Source organism: Rhizomucor pusillus (assembly GCF_041956525.1).
Source record: "Rhizomucor pusillus strain CBS 183.67 unplaced genomic scaffold VTP01scaffold_1, whole genome shotgun sequence".
Classification (NCBI taxonomy): Eukaryota; Fungi; Mucoromycota; class Mucoromycetes; order Mucorales; family Lichtheimiaceae; genus Rhizomucor; species Rhizomucor pusillus.
This window is the reverse complement of record NW_027192143.1, coordinates 184,685-199,181: the sequence shown is the minus strand read 5'-3', so window position 1 is coordinate 199,181 and position 14,497 is coordinate 184,685. Positions and strand designations below refer to the sequence as shown.

At 45.6% G+C, this 14,497-nt stretch overlaps 7 protein-coding genes across 7 annotated transcripts; 5 read left to right on the top strand and 2 right to left on the bottom strand.

Annotated features, from left to right (window-relative positions):
* Positions 1 to 2: 2 nt before the first annotated feature.
* Positions 3 to 953, top strand: VTP01DRAFT_92 (uncharacterized protein; the record flags this gene model as incomplete). Its single annotated transcript, XM_069388405.1, has 5 exons — positions 3 to 78; positions 141 to 235; positions 299 to 373; positions 440 to 705; positions 758 to 953. 5 exons carry the CDS (start codon positions 3 to 5, stop codon positions 951 to 953), a joined length of 708 nt encoding a protein of 235 aa, XP_069244512.1.
* A 164-nt stretch (positions 954 to 1,117) lies between these two features.
* Positions 1,118 to 3,205, bottom strand: VTP01DRAFT_91 (uncharacterized protein; the record flags this gene model as incomplete). The annotated part of the gene is made up of 7 exons (XM_069388294.1): positions 1,118 to 1,769; positions 1,838 to 1,960; positions 2,021 to 2,358; positions 2,432 to 2,614; positions 2,673 to 2,769; positions 2,825 to 2,840; positions 2,914 to 3,205. 7 exons carry the CDS (start codon positions 3,203 to 3,205, stop codon positions 1,118 to 1,120), a joined length of 1,701 nt encoding a protein of 566 aa, XP_069244511.1.
* A 3,335-nt stretch (positions 3,206 to 6,540) lies between these two features.
* On the top strand, positions 6,541 to 7,484 carry VTP01DRAFT_90 (uncharacterized protein; the record flags this gene model as incomplete). The annotated part of the gene is made up of 5 exons (XM_069388183.1): positions 6,541 to 6,786; positions 6,860 to 6,983; positions 7,043 to 7,122; positions 7,174 to 7,320; positions 7,377 to 7,484. The coding sequence occupies 5 exons, from the start codon at positions 6,541 to 6,543 to the stop codon at positions 7,482 to 7,484; spliced, it is 705 nt and encodes a 234-aa protein (XP_069244510.1).
* Positions 7,485 to 7,558: 74 nt separating this feature from the next.
* VTP01DRAFT_89 (uncharacterized protein) lies at positions 7,559 to 8,806 on the top strand (the record flags this gene model as incomplete). The annotated part of the gene is made up of 6 exons (XM_069388071.1): positions 7,559 to 7,672; positions 7,751 to 7,847; positions 8,027 to 8,048; positions 8,113 to 8,250; positions 8,463 to 8,612; positions 8,668 to 8,806. The coding sequence occupies 6 exons, from the start codon at positions 7,559 to 7,561 to the stop codon at positions 8,804 to 8,806; spliced, it is 660 nt and encodes a 219-aa protein (XP_069244509.1).
* Positions 8,807 to 8,948: 142 nt separating this feature from the next.
* VTP01DRAFT_88 (uncharacterized protein) lies at positions 8,949 to 9,738 on the bottom strand (the record flags this gene model as incomplete). The annotated part of the gene is made up of 2 exons (XM_069387960.1): positions 8,949 to 9,480; positions 9,536 to 9,738. The coding sequence occupies 2 exons, from the start codon at positions 9,736 to 9,738 to the stop codon at positions 8,949 to 8,951; spliced, it is 735 nt and encodes a 244-aa protein (XP_069244508.1).
* Positions 9,739 to 10,962: 1,224 nt separating this feature from the next.
* On the top strand, positions 10,963 to 11,312 carry VTP01DRAFT_87 (uncharacterized protein; the record flags this gene model as incomplete). Its single annotated transcript, XM_069387849.1, has 2 exons — positions 10,963 to 11,081; positions 11,183 to 11,312. The coding sequence occupies 2 exons, from the start codon at positions 10,963 to 10,965 to the stop codon at positions 11,310 to 11,312; spliced, it is 249 nt and encodes an 82-aa protein (XP_069244507.1).
* A 417-nt stretch (positions 11,313 to 11,729) lies between these two features.
* Positions 11,730 to 13,486, top strand: VTP01DRAFT_86 (uncharacterized protein; the record flags this gene model as incomplete). The annotated part of the gene is made up of 5 exons (XM_069387738.1): positions 11,730 to 12,063; positions 12,129 to 12,184; positions 12,242 to 12,371; positions 12,434 to 12,498; positions 12,554 to 13,486. 5 exons carry the CDS (start codon positions 11,730 to 11,732, stop codon positions 13,484 to 13,486), a joined length of 1,518 nt encoding a protein of 505 aa, XP_069244506.1.
* Between the last annotated feature and the right edge of the window lie 1,011 nt (positions 13,487 to 14,497).

Sequence of the window (14,497 nt, the reverse complement as noted above, 5' to 3'; positions counted from 1 at the left end):
CCATGTCCTTTCTACAGGATCAATCTGACCTGATACCCATCGCGATCGGCGTAGCAGCCATCGTGACACTGCTAGGAGGTAAATACAGTCTTATTTCTATAGATATGAAGTATCTAACCAAGTTCTTCCGTGTCGAGTAGTCATCTTGGGCTTTGCATTCCGTCGCGGGCCATCTAAATCGACCATCTTGCTGTTGGGTATAAACGATGCAGGCAAAACTGCACTGTTTACGACGGTAATTATGAAATATATCTTTATTGGAGAGGATGGAAGTAATTGATTGTGGATATGTCACTAGCTATGTTATGGGCAAAAATCCAACACCGCGACGTCAATGAAGGAAAACGAAGGTACCTGGACGGTAGACAAAAAGGCAAGCTGCTTTGTCAAGGGAGATATCTGTAGCCTTATTATCTAAACCATTACACTTACGTTATAGTCGTTTGAAATTGTCGATATTCCCGGCCACGAACGTGTGCGCATTCGATACACCGACTTTTTGCCCGTGACACGAGCTATTGTATTTGTCGTCGACAGCACAACAGTCGCTCGGCAGGTCCGAGCCGTTGCAGAGTACTTGTATAATGTACTGGCACAGAAACGTGTGCAAAGTGAGCGTATTCCTATCTTGATAGCATGCAATAAGGCGGATATGATCACCGCGCTCCCAAAGGAAAAGATCAAATTACGGTTAGAAGCTGAAATGTGAGTAACAGGACCGAAGAGCTTTCGAATATGATTCTAATATCTGTATTAGTCAACAGTTGCGTAGCACGCGAACGGCAGCTGTCGAACAGCAGGAGGCAATGGACGACGAACAAGGCGAAGCGTTCCTTGGTTTTGAGGGCGAAGACTTTACATTTGAGCAGCTGGACAATGAAGTGTCGTTTGAATCGTGCTCTGTCGAGAAAGCAGATTTGGGTGCCATCGAAGACTATATTCTGAGCAACTAAATTAATCAAGTTTAAAATGATCCAATGTACATAAATCTGCGAACACACTATCGCTTAACAATGTAGTTTTAAAAACATATATTCCTGTCTGACGATATGAGGCAACATTGTACTTTGTAGTGAGAATGAATAGTTAGGGTTTGGAAATGTGGGTATATCAAGATCTACTTGACGCGGATGACAAAACGGCTGAATGCAGCAGCAATGAGAGCCATAAGGCCGCCAAAAGCCAAGACGGATGCAACGCCCGATGTTTCGTCCGATCCGCCTTTGTCAACAGCATCCGCAGCCGCGAAGATAAATGCCGCAATAATAGCAACCGCAAACTGTGGGAAGACAATGTACATGTTGTGAACACCGAGAATCATACCGGCGTCAAAGTCTTCGCCTTGGTCTTCCATGCGAGCGGGAGCTGAAGCAGATGAGGGGTCGTTTTGTGCAAGCTGACGTCTTTCATCTTCGTAGCTGACAAACTCTCCCACCAGCGAGAAAGGTACCCAGAGAACAATAGCCCATGGGATGCCCATAATAGCCAAGACAATAGTGGCTGCAGTGACAGATCGAACGAACCACGCGGAAATCAAGGCAGCAGCGACCAGAAGGTGAGATGCAGTGTATACACTAGTCAGAGAAGCCCATCGATACTTGTTTTCAAAGCGAGACACGAGTGCTGGGATGATAAGTCCTGCAACTACAGAGACGACAGAGTAGCACAAGAGTGCAAAGGAGCCAGCACGAGTTCCTTCAGCCCAATTGCCATCCGAGCCTTCTTTGGCAGGATGTGTCTGGAAGTAAATGTCAGAGACCCACTGAGTGCTGCAGCAGACCCAAAAAAGTTGATCAGTCATCGTGTTGCAAATGGTGGCAGGACCGTGTCATTTTACCTGTAAAAGAGGAAAGGGAACCAACCCATCCAGGCAAAGAATTGGGTGTTGCAGAGAGATTGAACAGGTTTTGGAAGGAAGCGAAATGCTCGCCAGATATAGACAAACGTGCTGTACCATGGCCTAGCGCGAAGTACCAGGTGAGCATTTGTTGCATCTGCAAGCCCAGAAAAAACGACTTACTGATTATCCTGTTCATCTCTGTCAACCTTCTTTTCGTGGGTCGTGACACAAGTGATGCCCAACGTAAGACAAAAGACAAGAATTGCAATGACGCAAAAGACCTTGATCTGTGCATCGCCGAGCCAAGGTAGAAACTTTACGAGGTCAACGAAACCAACAAAGTAGCCGATTACCATGGCCGAGTTGCTCATACGTGCACTCCATGCATTTGCTTCTTCTTGTTGCCACAGTGGAGGGATATCCAAGATGAGAGCGCGGCAGATGGCTTGCACGGCATTGAGGGTAAAGTCGAGGAAATAAAACGATGCCACAGCGACCAGAATGGCATAGGTCCGCGTCTGCTCTCCCACACAAATACCCAAATTAAGTTAGTACCGAGCATTCCAGACCCTCAGTTTCAAAATGACTTACCGCATTATCCAATGCTTCCTTGTTTCCGCGGCTGCTGTAAACAAATCCTGCCAAGCTAGCGCCAATTTCTCGTGCGTAGGCAATGCCGACCATTGATATGCAAGTCAAGATACCAGCGACAACGATGAACGGTCGACGTTTTCCAAAGCGGGAGGTGCACTTGTCACTAAAAGCACCGATCAACTGCGAGCTTAAAGTTAGCAGCTGCAAATCCGTGGCAGTTACGATTGATAAAACTTACCGGCTGTACAAGGAGACCAGACAATGGTCCTGCAAGCCAAACGAGAGCTGTAAGCTCCTTTGACAAGTTCAGTGACAGAAGATATGGTGTGCCGTAGCTAGATTTTGTGTTAAGAATTCGATCAACAACGGTGGCGAGTAAGATTTACTCACGATAGTTCGACGGTCCCTAACGATCGTTTATACATGATGAGATCGATATCTTCTTTTGCATTTCATCAGTTGTACAAGGGATTGCTTACATGTGAACTGCACACCAGCCATACATACAGTGAGCCCGAGGATTTGAAGCAGATTAAGGCCAGGATCGGAAGAAGCAGTCTGTTGCTCATGGATGGAGGAAGCAGCTGACTTTACGTAACCGGGAGATTGACCAGCGCTGTTGTACGTTGATGCATCAAAGGATGATCGCCGGCGCTTATACTTTGGGCGACTAACTGGCGGTTTGCTGTCTCCAGAAGATGTGTTGTAGTGATGATGGTGTTGGTTTAGAAGAGGCGTTTTGTGGTCGGCTTCGGAAGAACCAGCAGGCATTGTGGGGTTTGGAAATTTGGAAAGAGGGAAAAGGTCGGTGACATGACAAGTCACCAGCCTACAGAAATTTATAGAGATTTCGAAGGCAGGTCATATGACCTGCGAATTTGCTGGTGTTGCTGGTGCTGCTGCTGTCGCTGTCCTGTGCGACTAGATCGAGCGGGGATGGGACCCCTTTCAAATAAACGTCGATGCGGGCTGGAATGCATTCTGGCATTACACACATGATATACACAGCTGTTCATTGGTAGACTTGACAAAGGGAGAAAGCCAAAGAAAGGTAAGGAATAGCGGAATTCAAGGGGTCCCCGTTGTGGCCGAAACCAGGCACCCAGCCAAAAAGCTCGCCTTTATTTCACTTTCAATGCCTCTTGGAAATAAGCTTCCAGGAATGCCCGCACTGTCTCCTCGGCAATAGCATATTGTTTCTGCTAGACCAGTTTAATATCCTGCTTACATCCATCATGATATTCTCTATTTTCCTCTTTTTAACCACATCTCGCATTCAGCACAGGCAAGATGATCCGGATGCATTGGGCGTTGCCATATCGGTGCATAAGGGGTACCGTATATTTCCTTTGTCCTTCTAAAGCAATCGCTATCCCTCGATACTACGACACTGCTGTTGGTTCGTTGATGATCAGCAGATGGCCCTGCGTTAACGTACCCCAGGCCTTTTTCCAGGGCATGTAGCACAGAGTGTATGGCATCCGGCCTTGCTATTCTTTGTTTTCTTCCCTTCTTCGTCTCTTTCGCCGATGGTGTTAGTCCTAGCCGGTAGTACGGGCTGTCGATACCTGACCGTCTACGTCAAGTGACACCATGCAAATGCCGACGATGCACTTCAGGGTTGCTGGAACGAATTAAGTTAATGCATACTGCACATTCCGCACGCACTGGAAGTAATATCTGATTGTTTCCACAGAGCTAGCTGTCTTACATGTATACTTTTCCGCACCTGTGTTTATCATTGAGTGACATGCAGTGTGGGGTGATCCCTGTGACCTCGCACGATGAAGGAAAGGCACCAGGGCCTCAGTTTTTGACGGCGCTCTCGGACTCGCTGTCACGGACAGTGTCATTCAGGATAACACTCACAACAATAGAGTCAGCTCGTATTTCGCCCCTTATTTGTGTGGCACCACTTATTCCCAACAACAGCGACCGCCGGTATATCCCGTTATTTGCCCAGCAAAGGATTGCAGCGCCGGTCCTTCACTCCACGTGTAATTTGTTTCTTTTCGAATTTTGAGCTACGCGCATACAATTTGTGATAATTGTCGAAGTTCACGGATTTAGAGCCAAAACGTTACACAGTAATTGCTGCTTGTCAAGTCGAGTATAAACAGTACTTCATGTTAATCATTTGAAGGCTCGGCATTCGTCTTTGGTGCTCATGAGGGCACCCTCAGCTTATAATATCTCGCGCTAAGTTTAGCAATACATTGACATCTTGTAAAATATTGAAAGGTTTGCAACAATTGCAAGCCAATGCAGCAATGTTATGTCCTTCACTGAGTACTGGACAGGAGCTCTGATGATTTACGGCTCATATGCACGCGCAGACGCTCCTTTTCACCTGCAGACGTTATCTTGTGTGTATCATGAGCTTCGGACCGGCAATGGAAGAAGAATCCCTTACGTCAATTTTCCCCGGATGATGACACGAGCAAAGAGCGTGATTAAGGTCTCAGTTTTTGACCACCAATTCCTCAGCGCGGCCGGTGATACCAGACACACAGTTGACCAGCGTGAAAACATCAATAAAGTGGGAAAACAGCCAGGCCGTGAAGACGGGCAAGCCATGCTTGCATCTTGCCTTGTGCACAGGCTGGCTTCGACGGCAAATGCTGGATTTTTCTCTCATTTTGGTGCTCAAAAAATACAGTTTGCGGGAATAAAAAAGACCACTTTGCGCTTAGGGCCGATCTTGGTTCGCAGCCATTTAAATCACATTCGCATGTCCGGAGGATTGCATTGCAGACTTGAAAAAACGCTTTACGTGATGTAATTCGCGTTCGATTTCTTTATCTCTTGGTCCAAGCATCATATTATATGTAGTATGAGACGCGTGCAACTTTCTGACAAGAAATAATCTAATTATATTCAATCATATATCGCTATCATACGTGATCATGGGGCGGAAAATGGATCGGACGCAATAGCGAGCTGCATGACATAAGGGTGTGGCAAGGAACAAGCATCTGGGATAATACAGTGGATTTGAGAATAGACTGTGCGACAGACTGTGTCAGGAGACGATAATTTGGACAATCAAATGGACTAGATAGTGGACTGGATAGTGGATTGCGGCAGTGAACAATATGTACATATCTTTCCATCAGGCTTGTTTTCCAGAAGTTGTCTCAAGCAGCGACTCCCACCAAACCATAATAGATTGAACCCATCTTGGCCGGCGAAAGACGCACTGTCAGTGCAAGTGCGGAGGACAAGGTATCGCCCTACGTCTTCCAGTTTGCCATTACTGAGCATCAGGCACTCGCTGCGCACCATAAAGCTCGCAGCGCCATCCGATTGGTTTGAAACAGGCGCTTGACACTCATTTCATAGCAAATGAATGTCATCTTTTTTCAATTTTGATGTGAAGCGCAACCTGCAATGGCACAGCAAAATTGATGACGCGTCGTCACATTTCCCATTTTGTCCGGGTCGAGTATCTGGCTGCGTGTCCAATTAAAAGAACCACCAAGAGCACGACTCGATGTCCAAGTCGATATCACGTGTAATTTTGGGGTGCTTGGTAGCGAGATGAGTCGAATTCTTCAATAAATTGTCTGGGGAGATGAATGTCAGTCTCCTCTCCTGCTCAGTCAATCTCCACGGGAAAACCTCTGTTTGCTTATTGATAGTGCAGGCCATGACCAAAAATGGGGCTATACTACAATGGCAGCTTGAGTCGGGTTGCCACACAAGAGCCTGTCCTAAATTTCGCTCTTTTTGTACTGTTTAGAGCCGAAAGATGTGGTGTCATGCATACGATTTGGTGTATCCATTGATCAGCCCAGCACGGTCGAATAGGTCCAAACGCTTGAATATGTCTATTGAGGGACGCAACTCCGGTGGTGGCACCCTGATTTAAGCCATTTTGCCACGGCTTAGCAACAGTTTCCATGGATGGTAAGATAGAATCACGAGGAAGTCAAATTCATGGCTGGGCACCACAGAATATCGATGTCAGAAATGGTCGCAACAGGCGCCATACCAACTTTACAGATACATGACGTAAAATAAAAAAGGAGTACACAAGGTAAAATATAGAACAGAACATGCGTGAAAACAAAAGCGTGAAGAAGACCGTGTAAATTCGGGAAAACATGCAGCAATTCCTTCCACTACCGATCAGACGAGGCAATACCACCATGTCGCTAGCCTCGTATCTTAAAAAGAACTACAGAAGTAAAAACTTCTCCATCTCGAACTGTTTAAAAGCAACGAATATCGAGCGACGCGACATTGCGGAGTCGATCTTTCGAAAAATGATTGAAAGCATCCTTAGCAACAAAAAGAACGACAAGGAGTTTCGTGCTTGGGCAAAAGCAATTTCTAGTGCAGAATATGCCGTAAGTATGCTTTGCTGTATTTGGAATTTAAGACTGAAAGTACAGCAGATATTGTCTACAAGCGAGGCTGAAGAGTATTGGATTGAAGTTCAACTGGAACGAGAACGTCGAGAAGCCGCAGCAGAGCAGTAGATACTCACTAAATTTGAACCGATTCATCACTGCTAAGGCCAACGAAGTGCTGAAGGAAGCTTCAGGTGGAATTTATCAAACTTGATAATTCAAAGATTTGAAGCTAAAAATGAAGATTGCACAGGATTCAGGAGGCCGCGCTCCATCTCTTTGGAGTCAGCCAGCCATCAACGCTCCAAACGCCTACGAGAAAAGCAACCAGCTGTAAGTCCTCATAGCAAATAGCATCATGATTCAAGCTAAAGTTTTGAACAGGTTTACGCTCAGGTCCAGGAGAGCGATTCATCGGCATCGGAATTTAGCGAAGCCCAAGAACCAGACACCAGGGGGAGCAGACACCGAGGCTCCTGGCTAGTTGGACAAGGCGAAACAGAAAATATTGTCGTCGATGTTGATGCGCAGGTAGGACCTGAAACAGCCTATAAACAGTATGGCTTGCTTGGCTCATACGTATGCAGTGGATACTGGATGGAAAGAACATCTCCGCAACACTTCGCCAGTATCGCGAGAAAGTAGTAAAGAAAGTCCTGCAAAAAGATTTCCCGGAAATCGACGATATACTGTAATGATAATCTGTTTTAAGCCGATGGAATGATCCTGATATCTTGTACGATTTTACTTAGTTGTTTACAACATCTACATGTTTCCTGCCGACAAGTCACAAGGCACATGGAAGCTATTCGATGCAGACACTAAGAAAGATATTGCTGTCGACTTGAAGTACGAGGATTACCAGCACATCGCCAACGAGGCAGTAATACTCTGCCATACACTGAACATCGTTTGTAACTTTTCAGCTTTCTCGAGTACTTTTATGCTATTTCTTTTATAGGCGTCCCAAAAGGAAGAGCAGCTGACAGACATATTGTTCAATTTCAGGTTAGAACACAGAAACGATCCAATGCTGGCAATGTTTGCCCGTTGCTTATGTAAGTTTGCACCCTAGCAACAACGTTCTCCCTTTCAAAGTTCCGCAAATAAAAACTCAGAGGCTCAATTTTGAGCAATCTGCAGTGTACCCGATTCTTAGAAACTGTTGGCAACCTGTTTATATCAGGGAACCCACCCTTTTAAACTTTTTCTTCTGTTTTTGTTCTCATCATATTAGATAATTCAGTACTCTCAGATTAGTAAGTATATCGGATATACTTATCTCTTGCTTATATGAATATCGATAATTAACCAATAAAATAGCTCAATACTACAGAAAAGAGTCACGCGTATATCAATCCTCCAACCGGGCCAATCAAGCAGAGGCCGTTTCACTGACAACAGCCTGATGCATGCAGTGAAGGAGATCTTCCCCGGCCGCGAAGGATACTCCATAACTGGGTAAGCCGAAGATGCTCAATTGGTTTCGTTTTTCTTCTCACGAATGCCCTGCAGCCCAACCATGTCCTCCAAAGCAGTAGCGAAAGACTTTATTCCGTTTTAGTGGGTCTGAAGCCAGATAGTACCGTGTCAAAGAACGAAGTCGAGTTGATCGCCTGTGAGGTCAAAAAACCGAACGTAGATGCCTCGGCATCAACAACGATCTTGTAAAGCTCTGAAACGAGCTTAAGTGCATGCTCGATCATGCACTTGACAGCACAGGCGAAGAACGGGGAGTTGGCTGCTACTGCCGGGATACTTGTAAAAGGTTACAACTGCACGACTTCAGCTTGGACCTTCGTCATGATGGCATCTACCGTCTAGTGAGAATCAATCATTTCCGATTGATGGAATCCATTGAGGACTTTTTCCCGGCAGTGCGGATATTGGAAAGCATCTACAACCTGAAAAGAATATCGGAAAAGCGGCTGACCGATTACGATCGAAAGCAATGGAGAAGAAGATCGTTCCACAAGCCAATGAAGATGTATTGACATCAAACAACTCCCGAAATTAAAGAGTTTACCATTAAATGGTAATAGCAACCAAAGTAACTATGCAAAATTGTGGTGGTATAATCTATGGAGGAGCGGTATCAAGGAGTTTGGGACATGTTCAATTGCTGAATTATCTTTAGTGTGACTCGCGGGATGCAGCTGTCAGAATACTGGACGCGTGCACTGGTTTAGGATTGCATCTAAAATGATGGTTGTTTGTGCTCGCGTTCTAGGAAGAGCGACCACCGCAGGGGAGCCTTTCTTTGACCAGGCCGTACTGCGTTTCATATTGATATGGAAGGCGGACTCATCAAGGAAGACACAATCAGTCCTGAAGTCCCTGTCAGTACCCTTCAGTTTGCGAACCCAGTCAAGGCGCTCCTGGGTCCTGGGCTCGCTGTTCCTGTCCGTAGACTGAAAATGGGCCTTCTTGAGTGACAGGTTGCATTCCATCCTCACGAAGTTGTACATAGTACTCTTAGAGACCTTGAGAGCCTGGAATCTCTGAAGCAGCTGTTCCATCAACTGCTCCAATACAATTGAAGGATTCTCATCAAAGTACTCTAAGATCACCTTCTTATGTTCTTCGCCAAGGATTCGCGAGCGGCCAGTTTTCTTACGCTTTGCGATGCTCTCAGGATCCTTCTCATACATTTTGGCCCATCTTTTGAGCCGTACGAACGTGGATACCCAACTGTTTTGCAGCGGCTGAGGCACTCAGAACCTTCTCAAACATCAGTTTAAAGAACCTGACTTTATCCTGGTGCGTATAGAGCGTATACGCCCGCTTAATCGATGCTTCTTTCATGGGAGCGTCTACATCCCCCTCCGCATCTTCGATCTCCATGGCAACTGATCTGACGTCGCTCTTGCGAGGCCGAGTTTGCAAAGACTGGGTGTACGAACTAATTGTTTCCAGAGCATACCGCTTCTCGTTAACGACGTAGTCCATAGGCTCGAGCCTGCCGTACTCATCGACAGCATTGCCTTGCCCATCTTCATAGAAAAACGATGCTTATCTTGTAATACTAAATTTCGGATGTAAGGAGAAAAGTGGGCTGAAAACGTCTACATACTTTACAAGCGCTTTCATGCTTCGCTTCTGCAAGCACAGGCGCCGTCGAATTCCGGTTTATTCAGACCGGCGCTCGATGGAATATATTCTTGATTTGCTGTTGGTGCTCCTGCGTCGCAGCGCACGTACGCCCGCAATTTTCGGTTTAGTTCATAACAGTAGCGCTCACCACCACTTTATCTCCTGAACATGTTGGAGCGCTCCTGGCATCGCGCGAAAACACAGCGAGGTTCGGGAATACAGATGCTGAATACACAAAAATTTTCAAAGTCGAATTCCTTGGATTGGTGTCTGTTCTGTCAGCCAAACTCCAAAAGTGAACATTAATTTTGTAGCCCATATCCTGTTATACACTCTTCCATCCAAGGCATGTGGAAGGTGTATAAATTAATTAAGTACAGTTTTCCGTCAAAAACCCGGCGCTCCTCCCACTCTTCAAATCACTACAGCCGCCAGAAAAAAGTGCTTCCACAGCGATATACAGTACTCTAAAGGAATGCCAAGCTCTACGACAAGACCTCTGGATACGCGACATGTGATTTGTCAGCATGCGAAACCTGTTTTTGGAGAAATACGAAATTCAGACTTGAGAGAACGCGACATCAATTTTCAGTGGGAGGGGACATTATTTTTTGAAAAAAGTGTAGATAGAGAATTGTAACGTCAAACCCAGTGAACGCGCATTTCAGTTATTGCGCCGTGATCTCTGCAGTTTGAATGTCCGGTTATTACATAAATTGTCTCCAGAACGAAGCGATATGTATATGGGATTACTTTCTAATCTTAGTGCAAAGAGTCTAACATCCCTCGACCTTCACAGGGACCACTCTGCATTGAAACCCGCTCCCACGCAATGCCAACCGATACATTTAGTAGTCAAGAAAAGTAAAAGAAGTAACACTGAAATTGCGGCTTAAATCGCCTATATCCATAACTATTTTCTCCATATTTGAGACCAATAGTTCTCAGTAACTACATCGTCTAGGAAATGATAAAAACCAAGAAACTATCTGATGATCTAAACGTTTGAAAGCTAGCTATGAATTGCCGTAGTTACTATGTATCTCTTTGAAAATGTTTGACACTCGGGCACGACAACAGATGGTTATCAGATTCTCCAGTGACGTAGCGATGTTACTATTGATATACGTATCGTATACCTCAAAATTACTGCGCACCCGCTTTATGTCTGACATGTCTTCTCTCGATTATCTACCAAGGTAACATGCCTGCCGCAGAAGGACCAAATCTAGTTTCTTCAGAATTCTACAGTCAGAAAAATGAAATGTTAGATATAGCCGCGTGATGCTCTAGTTCACAGGACTACTGCCAAGGTCCGGAAAAGCTACTTCCGTGAGCGATCCAGACCTACGTCTCGAATTTACATAGTGATAGTCCTAGTAGCTTTCTTGATCGAGCACCATATGTTTGCAGAATACACGAATGTCTGATGTAAGGACCTACATAGTTTGCCAGATATCAAACAAGTGCGGGCATTTAAAGCGTATTTACACTTACGGAATTTTGGATGCCGAATTAATACAATCTAGAGAGGAGGCGATATATAAAGGCATGTGCACATATGTTGGACATGCTAAGGAAGCGTGATGCTTATGATCTCTTAGGACAAGAAAGCCAGAGAGCTGCGTTGCATGCGGAGGATGCTGGTAAGATTTATGCACGCAGCATCGGGCAAGAGCGCAGGAAATCCTGACACATGTCGATCATCTCCCAATGCTCCCTTTCGGGTAAAAGATCATGCACATGAACGTCATACGCAAAGTTACACTGAGTTTGAAGGGAATCTTCTGTGTCCAAGCCCGCTCGGTATTTCCATAGAACTTCTTCTTTCCTTGTTCACAGCCCCTATGCAAGCAGCGACGATAACGGCATTAGATAGTTTGCAGCAGCTTGATATCTCTGCGCCTACAATGAACAGTAGCACTACCAGCAGTGCTGCATCCTCGTCTTTTTCAGACTCCCCCCAGCAACCTCCACCGCAGCCTCAACGACGTAACCGGGGTCTGTCTCTACACATTGGTGATATGGTTGCGTCAACCACGAGCCAAAATAAACGGCATAGCACAGGATCTACGTCTCGGTCTTCATCGCCTCCGCCCTGCGAACAGCGTCCAAACGAACTATCGATAGAGATTGAGGGAGGGCAGCAACTGATTATTCGCCCTAATCGTGTTGTTCGTGGTACAATGATAGCAATTCTTGATTGAATACGGGCATTGCAGAAATTTAATAATGATATGTTTCAGGCTACGTCGTTCTCAAAAACAGCAGCACCGTACATGCATCTCAGATACGAATAAAGGTAAAGCAAATTAATTTGTTTTTTCAACAATAAATGCGTTGCTAAGCAACATTGCAGTTTCGGGCCGAAGAGGTAGCAACGGTGAAAGTGCGGGAGACTGGGCTCGACCAAAAGATGGATAGGATTGACCAAATGACGACAACATATTTTGACGTTGGCATAAAAGTCTGGGGGCCTGAAACGAGCAGTACGTGTGTAGAACGTGGACACTCACAGTGATGCAAGGTTTGCTTAATATGGTTATTCCAGATTTCCAGGCGGTCACGTGGGATAGTATTGAGCCAGGAGAACACAAGTTCCCCTTTGCACTGAAGGTATGAAGGGTTTGTCAAGAAACAATTCGGAAAGTCAAGTCTAAATAGATTTTAGTTTCCGAATGTAAACTATCCGCCATCTACTGATGATCCATCTGGTTTCTACATACGATACATATGGACTGCCCATTTGGACGGAGCAGCCGTTCAGCCCGGCCTTCGCAGCAAAGAATACATGCTACCCTATCGACCCATTATTTGTGCACCGCCTGCAAAGGAATGGACTTTGCAAGAAACACTTTACAAGTCTGACCGCAGGACGCCGCTTGCCCGCATCAAAGCAATACTTCCACAGCAAGCTTATTGCCCCGACGAACCTGTGGAGTTAGACCTCCAGATCAGTTGCATTCCATCTGATTTGATTGTCAGTGATCTATCCTATTTGCTCAAGAAGCATCATGACGGTAAACTTCGATTGCAGCGAGGTACGGCTGTCAAATCAAGTTACCGATCCATACTGCAAGCAAACGTTGGAGTTACAGGCAACGACGGTACTGTTCGGATGCCGGTCCGATTCCAGATGCCCTCGCGTCTCGTGTCACCATCTTTTGCGTCAAAGAACATTCGCGTATATTACAGCCTGATATTAAATATCCAATTCGAGAGTCTCGGCAGCTTACTCAAGAAATCCACCTATATCTCCCAGATAACCATTCCAATCACCGTTGCAAACTTGCCCAACAGCCACTTGCTCCGTGTTCCCGACCTCACCGCTGTACAATCATACACATATTCCACCGAAGCTCCTTACTTTTTTGATCCATCCCTCGATGAGCCACCAGAGTCAGCTGATGCTATGAGCCTCGCTCAGACGCCACTCCATTCGCCACCAAACTATTTTAGTCTTCCAAGCCTGCCGCCTCAGTTACTCAAGCGAGAACGACAGGAAAAGACTCTATTTACGACCCGGCTTGTCAGACCTGGTGTTGCGCCCGAATTGGGTAAACCGACGTTTGTACATGAATACCATGATGAGGAATGGTGGTAGCATAACAGTGACCTGTAAATATATAAACCCCTTTGTAACATTTGCAGCATGCCTCGAACGGAGGATGACTATCCTTCATCGAATAGAACTCTCGTTCTGCAAAAAGGCATTCTAAATAGCGTTTTGAAGATGGCTGAAAATCGTATAAGTTCTGGACCGTCGGAGAGCCTTGACGCAGACCTATTCAATAGTCATACCAAACATCTGGAACAGGTGATAATATATAGTGTAACGGCGGTCGCTTGGAGGGAAGATCCCGCCGAATTGCTAGAGAGGATACCAAGCAGGTCTGGCCATTTGGATGCAGGTCTTCCATCCCAGTCTTCGAAGCAGGTGCCGACCATTTACTGTATCTTTGCGGCGCCTATTTTTGCGAGTTTATTGCAGGAACACCACTGTCAAAACAAGTTATGAATCATTGATGCAAGCATCGAGCCATCCCTCGACGAGCCACCAGAATCAGCTGACAATACGTTGAGCCTCGCTCAAACGCCACTCTAGTCACCACAGAACTATTTTAATCTTCCAACCCTCCACGCTCAGTAAACAAGTGCAAGGGGCAGGAAAAGACTTTAGTGATGACTAGTCAAATACGATGTTGAGACCAACCCGGGTGTGCCAACTATGTAGAAACAGCGTTACGATGACGGATAGTGGTAGATGGTATAATATGTATTGTAATGGACTTCCTTTGTCGATCCATTGTAGCTTACCCCGAAAAGTTGTTTAGAAACACAGCCAAAGATTACTGATTTCACAAGTGATCGCCGCAAGAAAAAAGAAATGCTGATCCCGAGAGCGGGGGCAATTCCCGCGGATATGATCCAGACTATCTCAGGGCTTGGCATCATGTTTAATAGCCAAGAAGTATATTAAATACATAATTTGAGGTGCTTAGCATATGAAAACAAGGAACATGTACAGGCACAACAAAGCTGTTCTATAAAAATCACATTCTAGTCGTACAAAAGCAGCACTCGTTTGTCGCTGAGGTATGATAGCGTGGAGAAA